Genomic DNA, 15,000 nt, shown 5'->3' on the forward strand with positions numbered 1-15,000 from the left:
CCAGGCCTTGCTGGTGGTTCTGGGATGCAGACCCCTATTCCCACATGGTTGCTCACACCCTACCATCCTCTGGTGGACCCTACTTCCAGAGGTGCTGCCCACAGCCTGCTCAGTCTACATGCAGTATTTGTCCTGCTAAGCTTGGGCTGGTGGAGGCTGCCTGCCTGTGCTGGAGAGGCCAGGATCTGTAGGTCTCAGGTACCTACAGACCCTTCGTGGGGCCGTGCCCTTCTGCCCAGGCCATCTAGAGCCTGAGGCCTATGGTAAGTGTACGCTTCGGCATTCTTTCTTTGACACATGGAGCTCCTGCCAGGCTCTGCAGCTCTTGACCACTTACCTCTCTGCTTTCTGGCATTCAACTTCTAACATATTATTATTTTTTTTTCTGCTTTCTCCCTACTTTGGGATTTATGCCTTTAAAATCAAACAAATAAACTATTGTTGGCTTTGTTTCTGGGGTTTAGCTGTGTCTGGTCTGCCACTGCCCTAGTCACATTTTGGTGAGGTTTAGGATCCTGGGAAGCTATCATATCTGTTTTTTGCTTTTATTTCCTGCGCCTTTTCGTGTCTTCCTAGGTTCTACCCCCCAGGCTCAGGTCTCAGAGGCTTTCTGCTTTGGTGCCAGTGACAGCTGGCTCCCGTCTGCCATAGGCACGCCCTCTGCTAGGGTCATGATGCCTCCCGTGCCTGCCTCAGCCACCTCCTCTGTCAGACAAGAGGGGCCCAGTGGAACTGAAGCTGCTGGAGACAGGACTGTGGCAGATATGACAGAGCAGGTAGTCCTGGGTGCCCAAAGCTTTGAGAACCAGAATCCCAAATGTTGGCTGCTACTCTGCAGCAACTGTGGATGCCTGGCATCATGACAGACTAGCAGCCCTCAGTCCCCAGCAGAGCGGATGCTGGGCTATTGTTTGCAGGGTCCCTAGCCAGGAGAGCGAGCTGAGCTGACCACAGGAGGTGGTGTGCAGCTTCCCCAACAAAGCCCCCAAGGAAGTACTGCCCCCTACTCCATCCTTGCATCCAGAAATTGAATCCGAGTATCACAGATTTATTTTCAATTACAGTTTAAGGCAGAGACATGAACTATCACTGGGTTTGAAAGCAGTGCATAAATCCATGTAATAAGATTTTATTGATTGCATGCTGTTTCTGTCGGAACAAAATTCCCTCGCTGCACACATCAGGTCAGACCAAGGAGGCACATTGGCAGGAGGCTAAATCCAGATCAATGCATCCTGACAAATATGTTGTTATAAAAAGTAAAAGTTACTTAACTTGTTTGATGTGCAGTTCAAAATGAAGACTTGTCTTTAACTCCCAGCCCAGCAGCCTGGTGCCTTAGATGCTTGGTGCCTCCTCCTTGCTGTTTGCCTGGCCCCCTGTCTTTAGTTACTTTGGTCCTTGGTAATGGGGTTGTACTGAACAGGCAGGGACAAGCTGGAGGGGCCAAAAATGGCCTCACACTAACACGTCAAAAGTACAAAGTCAGAGCCGAGTGTGGTGCATGCCTTTAATCCCAGCACTCGGGAGGCAGAGGCAGGTGGATTGCTGTGAGTTCAAGGCCAGCCTTGTCTACAAATCAAGTCCAGGACAGTCAAGGCTACACAGAGAAACCTGTGTCTGAAAAAAAAAAAAAAAAGTACAAAGTAAGTGAATTTCTAAGGGATTAGCTCACAGCAGTAAAATAGCAGGAGTCTGTTTGAGACTGTGACATCCAGCGGCCTTCCTATGACAGTCCTAGCCAGGGAGAGGGCAAGAGGGAGGGATGGGAAGGCAAAGGCACACTAGTGTCTAGAGGAAGGAACATGGCAGCCATGAGCAGCTTGAGGATGACTGAGCTGAAGTTCCCAGCTGCCGGCCTCCTGTCAGGACCTCAGGACTCTGGGAGGTACCCGAGCCTTTTCTGAGACAACATGAAGCCTTGTCCCTGAGGGCACAGACAGGTGGGAACTCTGCTGCAGAACACAGAGCTACATGGGCTGACCAGAACAGCCAGGCTCACAGCCACTGAGACAGCTTGACAGTTAGGCTGCAACTGTAGAAGATGGGCCTCAGCCCCATGCCGGTCTGCTTGGCCTTGTCTGCCATGCCACTGAAATACAGCCTTGTGATGGCAACATCCCCTTCCTCCCTCCTAGAGACTTGGTGGCCTGAAAGGGCATGGCCACCTACAACCATGCCTTGTGGGTATTGTGAGCAGCACAGCACCCTTTTCTAGAGACAGCACCCTTCTACTCACACCCATGAAAGGAAACCAAGGTAGTAGTTACCTTCTTTCAGACCCAGGAGAAAGCCTAGAGCCCAACACAGTAGGACCCCAGGGCACAGCTCGAATTGTTCTTATATGGAGTCACTGGTGTTCAGCCACATGTCAAGTAAGGACCCAGCATAATGCCCTGGAGCAAAAGCTCCTCAGCCTGTGTGGGTGGCTGTGGGGAAACCAGATGCTGCTGCTGTCACTCTTGGTGAACACCATCATCAGGACCCCCTCTCAAGCACTCTGTGAATTCCAGAACTTTATGAGGACATTCACTGCACCAAGTGTCCCCTCTGTGGCTGGCAGTGCCTGTGTCAGCAGCATTACTGACTTACCTTCAGACCTCCTTGACTTGCTTTCCTTTCTAAGCCTGTGGTGTGTTACTTAGTGATCTGTCCACAGAAGCCACTCTGTGGACAACCATGGCAACCACACCCAGGTTTCCTTCTGCCTGATGCCATCCATGCTGCTTATGGCTCAGACTTTCCTACTGCTTGCAAGCCCTTGACATCTGCATCCTCTGCTGGTCCTTCAAGTGGCCTGGAGAGAGTAGTGGCTGGAACTGCCACTATACCACACTGCGGATGGCATGGATCCTGCTCTGGTGGGCGCTGATGGGGGACCAGACTACAGTGAACATGGCTCTTGAGCAGGATGGACTCCAGTCACCAGCTGAGGGGGGGGCCTGGGCTGGCGGCGTTCCATGTGTTAGCACCTAACCAGGGCACTACAAAAGTCTGGCACTTTCTCATCCTGCCTAGACATAGGCACCAGCTGTAGAGATTTAGGTTGTCTCCAAGGCCAAGCATACCCAGTGGCTTGGACTCCTTGGTAGCCTTGTCAGAGCTGTGAGTGTGCCCTGGTGTTGAGGTCTTCCTGACTGCAGGAAATTACAAGCTGTAGGCAGCGCGGAATTGGGCAGAGAGAAAACCCAGGTGGGCCTTTATGGTTATACCTCAGAGGCTTCTATAGACAGGTCATGAGGTAACAAACACCTTGTAGGCTTAGAAAGGATAGCCACGTCAAGGAGTTTGAAGGTAAGATATAACCAGAGGCTAAATTCTTAACTCCTTTCCCCCAGTAAGGCTACTGACATAGGTACCTTCCAGCCACAGGGGACACTATGATAGACAGACGCTGGCACCCATCATCCCACACTGTCCCCAAAGCACAGATTATGTCAGCCTTCATGCTCATGGCAGCTACTGTCACCATGCATAGGAGGCTTTGCAGGGCTGGTATCCTGAGGATACCAGTGGTCTCATGACAAGTGGTTGCTGTGGAGTGGCATGGCACCCTGGACATCCTCCCACTGGGCTGTTGCTCCTAGGCATACCCTCCCCTCCAACCTTTAGCTCAGGGAAATAGCCATGGGCCTCATCCACAGCATTTCCTCCCTGGGGAGCAATTGCTCTGACTTCCCCAAATGTGTGCTCCTGTGCATCACAAGCAAGAAGTAGCCCTCAGACACTGGCAAGGTAAGAACAGGCCAAGCCTGCGATGCCCAGATCTCTTTTCTCAGGAGAGGAAGCAGCATGGGGCACAGCCCCAAAGCAAAAAGCCATGTGTGCAAACTCTATCCCAATCGCTCTCACCAGATCAAACTTTGAGCAGTACAGGACACTGGGAGAGCCATGCTTTGGAACAGCACAGAGAGGGTGTGGAGCCTTGCAGGGGCAGAGGCCATGTCCAGGCAAGGCAGTGGCTCTGCTGAGCTGCACCTTAGAGTGATGCAGACCTGGGGACAGCATCAGAGCCACTCCTGCTGGGACCCTTAGTGCCTGGTGGCCACCTCACCATCCAAACCAGCTTCCCAGACTGAGGGGCACAGCTGGAGCCAGAGCTACAAACAGGAACAGGAAGGGATCAAAGAGGGTCCCCTAGGACTCAGGACAGTCATGTATGCCCTTAGCCCACACCTGGGTCCTTTCCCTTTGGGCAGTACCTGCCCAAGGGACTTACCCTTGCCTGCCACCTGCCACACACAGAGCGGCCACACTGGAGAGAGCTGCCCCACGCCAGTCCTGCTCCGGGGCCAGCATCTTCCCCCTCTACCATAAAGAAGCCCTGAGCTCACCCAGGCCTCCCATCCATCTTGTTTAATAGACTGGAGTGCGTCCTGTACTGTAAGTCCCAGGGAGTAGTGAGGTGATGGATGGCGCCTTCCCACGTCGGACCGCGGGATGTATAATGAAATATTTATGATTTATTCCAGCTAATAACCCACAGGGAGTGCAGGGAGCGTGTGAACAGACAGCGAGGCCTCGGCGCTGCTGTCAGGGCTGCTGCTGACATCTGCATGCCTACACACAGTCATAATCATGCAAATGTGTGTGCATGGACATGCACATGCACTAATGTGCAGATACACACACCTCCCCCACACCACTGCAGGAGGAAGCCTCAGCTACAAATACAGCCCTGTGCTCTGGCCTGGCGCCTGCTCCCGGCGCTGCCAGTGTGTCTATGGGCATAAAAGCTCACCGGGTACCAGGTTCCTGTGTGGAACGAGCAAGTGGGGCAGTTATTTTGCTTAGGGAAAAAAGAAAAAAGTGCTGTAGCTATTTGGGGATAATGGGGATCGAGTGCAGAAGAACAGGACATTTATCACAGGGCATCCCAGTATTGGAGAGGGGCTGCAAATGACTACCCGTGGTAGGATGACAGAGGGCATGTGCGTAGGCATGGGGCACTACACAAGGAAGCAGCCCAGCCTGTCTGTGGGGCAGGGCTTGTGCTTTCCTGGGGTGGTTCACCCTGAGACAGGGTTAAAGCTGCCAACTGTTTGCTGCTCTGTTTTGAAAATGTCGCACACTGTTTCTGATTGCTGTGACAGAAACATGGCCAACACTGGCTTGAGTTTGGGGTTATTTACAGGGCCCAGTAAGTTCCTAGCATGGCATGGGTTCTGGTGGGCTCCACTCCCACCGCTGGCTGCAGGGCGGGGTGCCAGTGTCATAGCATAGAGAATGGAGAGGGTCACGTGCCGTCAGAGACAGTCCCCATGAGAAGCCTTCGCAGGCCTGGACACTGGGACCCTGTGGGTGAGAATCAGAAGTACCAAGGTCTGCTGTGACCAGATACCCAGATGAAACACAGAAACCCCTTTTCCAGGAGACACTGCCGTGTTCAAGGATAATAGGTACTGGATCCGAGGGCGCACATCAGTGGACATCATCAAGACTGGAGGCTATAAAGTCAGCGCCCTGGAGATCGAGCGGCACCTGCTGGCCCACCCTAGCATCACAGGTGAGGGATTGGTTGCGAGCACTGCCCTATTACAGCTTGGGATGTTAAGGACCCTCTTCCACCTGCTAGTAGGGACCCTGTGAAATGTGTTTCTGCTCCCTCCGTCCCCTGCACACAGGACCCTGATGGCAATCTCAAGCTGTGCCTGCTGCACCAGAGTGGCCAGCAGGCCTGGCCAGAATGTGCACTGCTCTGTGGGTCAGGCAAGAGCAGGCTGGGCCCCTGGGGACACTTCCCGTTCCTGTGAGGGCCACTCCCACAGGTTGCTCCAGGGCTTGGGCACTGCAGCTAACTGCCGGGCATTACCCACACGTTCTTGAGTGCTCTTCAGCCCATTGTGGTCATCAGGGCATTCCCAGGTGTCCTCAACCTGTTCTGCTATCCCCAGATGTGGCTGTGATTGGAGTTCCAGACATGACATGGGGCCAGCGAGTCACAGCTGTGGTAGCCCTTCAGGAAGGACACTCACTTTCCCACAGTGATCTCAAGGAGTGGGCCAGGTAGGGCTAAAGGGACTGTCCCGGCTTCTGGGGGGTTGGGAGGCTGGGAAGGGCCTGTCCTGGAACTGGGAGGCTGGGGTGGACCATTCTGGATTTTGGGAATGGGGAGGAAGGAGCCAAGAAGATCAGCAGTGTGGCCCTTGGTGAGTTCTGTCGTTCCTTGGTGAGTACAGGCCTGGGAGCAGCAGTGGCCTCCGCCTGCAGTAGTAGACTGAGGCAGAGATGTTTACCTGACACAGAAGCAGATGTTTTGGCATCACACTTACAGAAAACCACAAAGTATTGTGAGGCTGAGGACCCCAGGAAAGTGCCTAGTAACCTCCCTATCCTGCCAATGGTGCACAGCCTGCCACAAAGCAGCCTGGGTGCAGCAGCCTTTCTGTTTCTGCCTTGAGGGTGGCCTAGGTGCCCCACACCTTACCCCTAGCCCTGTGGCCTTTGCCCGAAGCTCCCTTCTCAGACCCAGGGTGGGAGCTTTTCCATCCTTTCACCTGTGGTTGCTTGTCTCTAGGTTTTTTGTTTTTTGAGGCAGGTTGCTCTGTGTAGTTCTGGCTATCCTAGGACCCTCTTTGTAGACCAGGCTGGCCTCAAATTCATGAGATCCGCCTGCCTCTGCCTCTCGAGTGCTGGGGTTAAAGGAGTCCGCCGCCACTGCCACCACACTACACTGGCATTCTGCCCCTCCCCCCCATTCTTTGTGTTAGACTCCAGTTTCTCTCATCTCAGCCCCTGGTGATTTCTGATATCCTCCCAGGATTCACAGGACAGAAGGGGGCGTCACTGGGACCCTCACAGCCTCCACTGTGGCCCATAAGGACACCTCTGGGTTCCTTCTTTTAAATCTGAGTTCTCTCTACTCTGCTGTGTCTCCTCCTGCCCCCACCTCCTCCCACCCTGACTCGCCTTCTCCTCAGCGTAAGACTATTTTTGGCTCGGCCAACAAGACTTCACAAACAGCAGGAGTCCTTGTTTCATCAGGGGCCGCACAGCTGGGCAATTACCGATTCCCCTGGATTTGCAAAATCACAGTTGGAGCTCCGTAGCTTAGCAGAGGCAACAGTCTGCTTGGCCGGTTGCTGCTTTGATTAAACAATTACTTTTTTGAGAAGAAAACACCCAGGCATCCTCTGCTGAGAGCCACAGTAGTTTCTGGATGGAGGTCTTCATTGGACTGAACTCCTCAAGCCACACCTGTGTCCGTGGTACAACTTTGTGGCTCCTACACTCTGAGTGTGTCCCCGCAGGGCCTGTCTCCAAGGCTGAGGTCAGGCTTGGTTATTCAGGCTCAGGGCGCAGCATGAAGACCCTAAACCAGGGAGCCGAGGTTTGGCACATCCTGGGAATTGTAGCTGTGTGGAACAGGACAGTGCAAGGAAGATTGCAAGACACTGCTGAGCCAAGATGCAGCCTGTCCTAAGGGAACTGCTGGCCTCTCAGATTCTCTTCCCACCAGTTGTTTCTTATGGTTGGGAGACCTAAGGGGATATCCCCGTTGTAGCCCCAGCCCCACCCACTCCCTAGAGTGTCCAAGCTTCCTGGCGCCTGTGCTGTGAGGACATCTGCAAAGAAAGGCCTTGAGGTCCAGGTGATCCTCAGCCTTACGTGACATCCAAGTCCATGCCTGATGGACTCTGCTTGCTGCTGGCGATGCACACATTCTCCCTCAGAGCCCTGCTGGCCATACTGGCCCAGGCCACAGTGCTGTGCTGTCCAGCTGCCATTAAAGGAGAGGTGGCTGGGAAGATTCTGAAGGTGCAGCTGGCTAAGAAGAGTTCCAGAAGGAGGCAGTGTCTGGAGAGGACACTAACAAAGAAAGAACCAAATCATATCCATATTGATCGAAAGGGAAAGCTGGGCACAGTGGCACACACCTGTGACTTAAGCACTTGGGTGGCTGATGCAAGATTGTCAAGAGTTCAACCCAGTCTTGGCTACATACCAAGTTCAAGGCCAGCCTGAGCTATGAGATGAGAAAGAGGGAGATTCAGGAAGGAGCAGAGAGAACCCAGGCGTCACTGTTAGCCACAGAGGTGTGACCTCACAGCCACCCAATGTTCCTCAGGAGGCCCACACGGCCTCAAATGTGTTGTCCTTGTAGCTGACAGTACCAGTGGCATGCATAAATTACCAGAACTGACCGAAGGCAGAGCTAAAGCGCTCTGTGTCTATGAAGCTGAGTTCTCAGCTAAAAACCCTTACCATAAAACAGCCAGGCTCAGAAGCCTCTGGCAGCAGATGATAACCAAGGGCCTCAGGGAGACATTTCCCAAAGTGCACACAAGCCCATTTCAGAGAGAGAGAGACACACTCCCAGATGACTTCATGGGACCCACGACCCTGCTACGAACCAGACAAGAAACCAGACCAGCTTCCTGTCAGACAGACAAAATGCTTAACCAAATGCTGGAAATTAGGTCCTATTCACAAAAGAGCCAACACATCACGATCGTGTGGCATTTATACCAGAAATGTGAGGTTAAACATTCAAAAATCCGTCCCTGTGGCGTGCCGTGTTTACAGAGTGAAAGCCTTGCAGTCATTTCAGTAGACACAGGAAGCACATTTCTAGATGCCATTTGCGGGAACTGTCAGCAGGAGCAGAGAAGAAACATGCCCATACTGAGGCAGGGGCTCTGAGGACCACCACTATCGGGACTGGACATTTCCTCCTGTGTTCAGGAGCAAGCACCCACCACCACCTCTTTCCAGTCCCACCCAGACACTAATGGGGCCAGAAGTCCAGGCAGTGGTGGTGCTGTCAGGACCACTGTGCTGTGCCTCTCTATCTGGGGCTGGGTGCCAGCTGGTCACTTCAGCCCATTATAGAGTTTTGTACGGAATCCCCACATTACACTGCACAGTGGGCCTACCTATAAAAGCCTGCCGCATTTCTACACATGGAATACACAGGCCAGGTAAAGTTAACAGGACAAAAGGAGAAAGATGGAGACACCTAAAAGAACAGGGACCGAGAGCTAAGTAGAGGGACGGGGCGGGAATCTCCAAGAGGAGCCTTTGGGTTAAAATTCGAGCCGAGAGACACAGTCCACATTTGTGGAGAAGCAACGCTCAAGTGCCAGGGCGCCCCAGACACAGCTCTGCTGGGAAGTCTGGCCAGTCGCTGCATATGACTTCAGAAAGCTGTCACAGAAGTCATCAGCGCCAGGCACGGTGGTGCACACCTTTCATCCAGCACTTGGGAGGCAGAGGCAGGTGGATCTCTGAGTTCAAGGCCAGCCTGGTCTACAAAGTGAGTCCAGCATAGTCAGGGCTATGCAAGAGACACCCTATCTCTAAAAAACAAAAAATCAACACAAAAAGTCATCAGCATCTGCAGGTTTGTGGCATAAATGCTGCTGGAACGGGTTCAGGTAGGAACAAAATGTGACATAGAAGGTTTGGAGTTGCCCTAAGTCTGAAAATTGCATCTGAAGTAAAAAGCCTGTGAAACCCTGGAGGTGTCACTTACAACGCTGGGTAAGTCAAGACCAGCTGGTCTCCGGTCAGTGGGTGCTGCTGCTCCAGGCTTTGCACACCATCTCTGGTGCGGTTGTTCATGCAGCGGAACAGGAGAATGTCTGTGGGGTCACATCCCTACACAGGTCCCTCTGAGAAGCAGGACAGGACCAAAAAGAATGTCCCCCTGCATTCTGGTGGTGGCCCAAAAGCTGCTTCTCTGGAGTTGACTGTGCTTGTCACCTACAGGAGCCAGTTTGCTTGCCAGAGTCACCTTTGGAGGGGATGGCAGTAGGCAAGTGTGGGGTCTAACCCGGGACAGGGAGACACCAGGCTGGAGGAGCAGAGCAGGGGCCTTGCCCTCAGCTTCTTTGCATTTCCTTAGTTCCCTCCACTCCATGTGTCCCCACCCATGTCACCCTGCTGCCTCCAACATGACGATGCAGGGCCTTGAAGCCAGCGGAAAGAGGACAGTCCTCCTTCAAAAGGATGACCCCACACAGCTTCTGGGTGTGTCAGGCGCCTGTGTTCCAGTGGGGAGGGATGCAGTCGTCTCAGGCTGTGCTTGTCTCTGCAGAGGCCTCCTGGCCCCCTATGCTGTGCCTTCCGAGCTCCTGCTGGTGGAGGAGCTCCCGCGGAACCAGATGGGCAAGGTGAATAAGAAGGAGCTGCTCAAGCAGTTCTAACCCCGCATGACCGGAGGGGCCAGCCAGGCCAAGGCCAGAGGACAGCATCCCTGACGATCATGTGCCGTGGGCCTCACACGGTCCAGAGACCCTTAGATGCAACCCCCGCCCCTGCAATCAGGATGACCAGAATCAGAACCAGTGGGATGAGATCGCGAAGCGAGGCTTCCCAAGCCCGTGCTGATTGTCCACATTCAGGTGACCCTGGCCGCTAGTGTGTGCCCAGCTCTCCAGTGCCCAAGGCTGCTGGCTCTCCTGAGGGCAGGTCCCAGAGAGTCAGAAATGACACTGAGAAAGAGATGAAATAAAGACAGAAGACATGTGCCTGTTCCTGACTGACCTACAAGTTGTGTGTCTGTAGTCACACACTTCCTACAGCTGGCACAGCTCCCAGCCCACACAGGATGCCAGAGTGGCGCCTGCAGCACCCCAGACCAGGATTCCTGCTGCTGGAGCTATTGTGTGTGTGGTAGAACATAGTAAGTCCTTATAGCTACCCAAGGCGATCATCAAATGGCCCTGAAGTTTCTCTTCCTTGACTTTGCCTCACCCCGATTTAGGGTCTTTCTGATCTTCTGTGTCTCTCCGTTGTTGCTTTCTTCTCAGACCTCTTCCCGCTCTGCTCCTGAAAGCTTCCCTGACTCCATCCTCCAGGCCCCAACACCTTAGATGTCCTGCCAGCTCAGATTTGTGAACATGTGCCCTCAGGCCACACGGAGAAACAGATCTCTCTCTCTCTCTCTCCTCTCTCTCCTCTCTCTCTCTCTCTCTCTCTCTCTCTCCTCTCTCTCTCTCTCTCCCCTCCCTCCCTCCCTCCCTCCCTTTCTCCCTCCCTCCCTCCGGGGCCACTGACAGCTGTGTCAGTGATAGCCCTGTACTCACTTGTGGCCCTCAGCAATCTGCAGACATCAAACAAGAGCCAGCAGCAAGTAGGAGTAATGAATGGGGCCTCTGACATTGCCACAGGCAACCCTACAGGGCCTGATAGAGCTCTGGGCTAGCCTGGACTATAATTTGTTGAAAGGTAGATGTTCTGGCCCCAGAAACCAGAAATGCTTCAGGAGCTGTTGGATGTCTGGGCCTCCAGAGGACCGTCACAGAGTCCATTGTGTGATCCCTAGGGGCAGGGGCAAGATCCCCAGAGAATACCCGTGGGAGCCACCCTGTGCCACCTCTGTCTGCAGCATCACCCTATGTCGCCCCATCTTGCTCATGGAAATGCCACAGCTGCTACTGGGTCCAAGTCCTGGAGTCAGTGCAAAACAGCCTCAGGAATGGGGGAGGGGAGGGTGACTTTAAGCCACCACCATGGCCTAAGCAAGGTTGACTTTGTATGTTGGTAGCAAAAAGGAAGAGAGCCACTGTGAAGGTTTCCCCCATGGCCAGAGGTCCCCTTGATAGGCCATGGCCACAGGTAGCTGCAGGAGCTTAGGCACTTATCCTCCCAGCAGCCCTTACGTTGCCTTCCCGGTCCCTGGCTTTCTCTGACTGCCTTCTGTGTCACCCCTGCAGTAGCCAGTGTCACCTGGAGCTTACTTTCCAAAGCAGGTGTCGCAGGCCTCAGTCCTCAAGTTTTCAGAAGGCAAACTCACAGTGTCACAGGAGGAGGTGCCCCACGCTAGGCACACCTGCTGTGTTGTATACCTGGGAGTAGGGGGCCAGCTAGGCACCCTCCTGGTGAACTGAGCCCGGGAAGACAGCAGGGAGGCTGGAGGGCACCGGTCCCTGTAGTGCCCCACGTTGTCATTGGTAATGCAGATCTCTGGAGCCCTAATGTGGCCCATGATAGTGAAAGAGGCCATGGGACCGTTGTGTGAAACCTGAAGCTGCAGGCTGCCCCAGCTCAGATAGCTATGCAGAACGAAGAATAAGATCAACTTAGCCGCAAGGGATCTGTGCCTCCCTGCATGTCCCCTGCTTACACACACACACACACACACACACACACACACACACACACACACGTGTTTCTTGCGCTCTCTGCCCAGAGTGGGAAACATCCATTGTTGTGATCATTTCCATCCTATGGGTGCAGAGCCAGTGGCTCTTGTAGAGCTTTCAACACCCAAGAAGTCTCAGTTCCCCAGTATCTGGGACCCAGGTCCTTGATGTTGGTCCCTGTAGTTGTTTCCCCATTGTGCCCATGAGCAGGAGGTCAGAGCCACCTCCACATGCCCTAGTAGAGCTGAGTGCCCTCGCTAGTATCCACCGTGTGGTCAATTTAGCTCAGCAAATAGATCGATATCAAATTATCCTGATTCACCTTCATAACTCTTAAGCGAGCCACAGTGGAGGGAGACAGGGTCACTGGAAATAAATAGCCATGAAAGCCCTTTGTGATCTATCACCTGAAGACAGTCGCAGCGTCCTGCGCCAGCTGCTGACACGGTCGTTAATAAAGCCCAGGAAAGCGCTCTCAGTTACAGTGAAGGATAGCCACAGGTCAGGCACGGGGACCTGACTCATAGTGGCAGGGTACACGATGCAGCCACTTGCAACCTGAGCCCTTCTCAGAGGTGGCAGTGGGTACTGCAAAGCAGACACTCTGGATGCCCCTGTCTGTGGGTGCTCATTGCACACTGAGGGGAGCACCGCTGCCTGTTCTACAGATGAAGCAACTGAGTTGGAGAGTGGTTGTCATATCCCAGAGAGGAAAGACTAAGGTGCGGGCTACACTGCTCAGGTCCAGAGCCCTTGGCCTTCTGGCTCCGTCTATCCTAGCCGCCTCTCTGGAGTGCCTCCCACCTCTCCCCAGGCTGCCTACAGCATTGGTGTGTGCGTATGTGGTGCACACAGATGCTTGTGTAGTTGAGGCTGGCGCCTCTCTGCACTGTCACAAGTGACCATGTTTGTGTTCGGGATTCTGACAGGAGTCTTCCTGTCACATGAGATGCTCAGCTATAGGCCAGGCACATCTGCATGCCCCATCTTCGGTGGCCCTTCCCCCACCTCACTGGATCTCTACAGAAGCACAAGGCTTGCAGGGTAGAGCCCCTGATGGAAGCGCCATAGACCGTTGACCAGTGACCTTCCTCCGAGTCTGTGAGGGGCTCCCCCACCCTCAGTAACCACCAGCAGCAGCCAGCTGCCACACCACCAGTGGCTGAGCCGCACCCCCACAGTGCCTGAGCCGCACCTCCAAGTGCCCGCTCTAAGAGGAAAGAGGACAGCACTCCACCAGGCTGGCTGGACTGTGCACACGTGCACACATACATAAAACATGTGTTCACATGGGTCTACAGACAACACATTTCTGGTCTCAGAAATGCCCACGGAATGAAACGCCAGCTGTCTCAAGAGGCTCCAGTAGCCATAGATGTTCTGGAGGAAGGTGCCTGGGGCTCTGCGATTCCTGCTAAGCTGTGGGCTCCGCAGAGCATCACTAGTTCTGCATTGACCGTGCACGAGGACACCTGTTCCTGTCCCAGAACAGCAAGCCTGGCCAGTGCAAAGGAGAAAAGAGTGCCTGACCCTGTATGCTCCCCCTACCAGTTGATTGACTAGGGGGTATATGCTATTTTCCGCTTTGATCATCTTCAAGAAGTGAAATCCATGGGGCTGGAGAGGGCTCAGTGGTTGAGAGCACGGGCTGCTTTCCAGAGGTCCCAGCCTCAACTCCAGCACCCATATGGCAGCTCACAGCTGTCTAATTCCATTTCAAGGGGGAAACAATGCCTGTCTTCTGGCTTCTTTGGGCACAAGGCATGCATACATGTTGTCCACAGGTATACATGCAGGCCAACACTCTTCATGAAACATATATAAAATTAAAGTGAAATCCAGACTTTGCTGGTGACATGGAGACCCAGCTGGGCTTGTGGGTGGAACATTCTTGAAGTCTGCCTTGGAAAAGATGGCTAGTGTCTTGAGTGCTCGCTGAGTGATCCCGCCACTGAGCACTCTCTACCGTTCTGGGGTGAACCCAGCACCCCAAGGAAGGGCTCATCCATACTTGAATCTAGCACGTCTTTGTAAAAGCAAGCTTCTCTATGGCTTCCCGCAGGGAGTAGGGGAATTAGTAAACCAACATGTCTAACCAACAAGTGAAAATATTAGATGTTGAGCACTGAAGGATGAATTCTAATCAATGATGTTAGGCTTGAGGTTTTAGAACAAAGGCAAGATGGCCTGGGCCAAGAAGTCTGGCCCTTCTCATCTGACCCGGGGCCCTCACTTTCAAAAGCCCTCAAAAAACATCAGACAAAGACGCTAGGAAGTTCCGGATTCCAGTGTGCCCCATGGACCTAAGACCCACTTACAGGGCCCTAAACTCACCAGATAAGGCTACAACACTAGTACCTACCATCACGTGACAGCCCCTCCCGCCCCACGTGCCACTTCCCTACCCCAGCCCAGCCTTTTGACTTCACTGACCCTCTTGTGTGGTTGGTGAACCCACCTGAGAGCTGCCCCAATAAACCTGCCTTTTTACTATACATAAATTTGGCTCAATTCAATTTATTATGTCAGTTGAGAAGCCATTCAATGACAGGAAAGACAGTTGGCATTGAGTGTCGGGTGACTGTAGCTTTTGAGGGCTGTTTGGGAATGAATGTTGAAGAAAAAAATCACTGCAGCATTTGTGCAGATGGAGCCCTTGAAGACGGCTGGGAATGTGGCTTACTCGGCAGAGTGCATGTCTACCATACACAAGCCTTGGGTTTGAGCCGCCTTAATGCAAGGTAAAACCAAACAAGCATGGTGGTATATGTATACCTGTAATTCCAGTACTTGGGGGGTGGAGGCAGGAGGATTGCCACGAGTTCAAGGCTAGCAGACTCTGTCTCAAAAGGGGGAGGAGAGAAAAATAAAATAGTCCCTAGCTGATTTATTGTACCTTAAAATTTTTAAA

At 53.3% G+C, this 15,000-nt stretch overlaps 1 protein-coding gene across 1 annotated transcript in view; it reads left to right on the forward strand.

Moving 5' to 3' along the window:
* Acsf3 (acyl-CoA synthetase family member 3) overlaps nucleotides 1–10,374 on the forward strand; it is a 42,237-nt gene extending 31,863 nt beyond the window's left edge. The window contains exons 9-11 of the mRNA XM_051168870.1: nucleotides 5,372–5,506; nucleotides 5,895–6,006; nucleotides 10,040–10,374. Of these exons, the coding sequence (XP_051024827.1) occupies nucleotides 5,372–5,506; nucleotides 5,895–6,006; nucleotides 10,040–10,148 (356 nt within the window). The 3' untranslated portion in view covers nucleotides 10,149–10,374. The remainder of the gene's footprint in view (nucleotides 1–5,371; nucleotides 5,507–5,894; nucleotides 6,007–10,039) is intronic.
* The last annotated feature ends 4,626 nt before the right edge of the window (nucleotides 10,375–15,000 follow it).

The sequence above is a fragment of the Acomys russatus genome, chromosome 26 (assembly GCF_903995435.1).
Source record: "Acomys russatus chromosome 26, mAcoRus1.1, whole genome shotgun sequence".
Taxonomy (NCBI): Eukaryota; Metazoa; Chordata; class Mammalia; order Rodentia; family Muridae; genus Acomys; species Acomys russatus.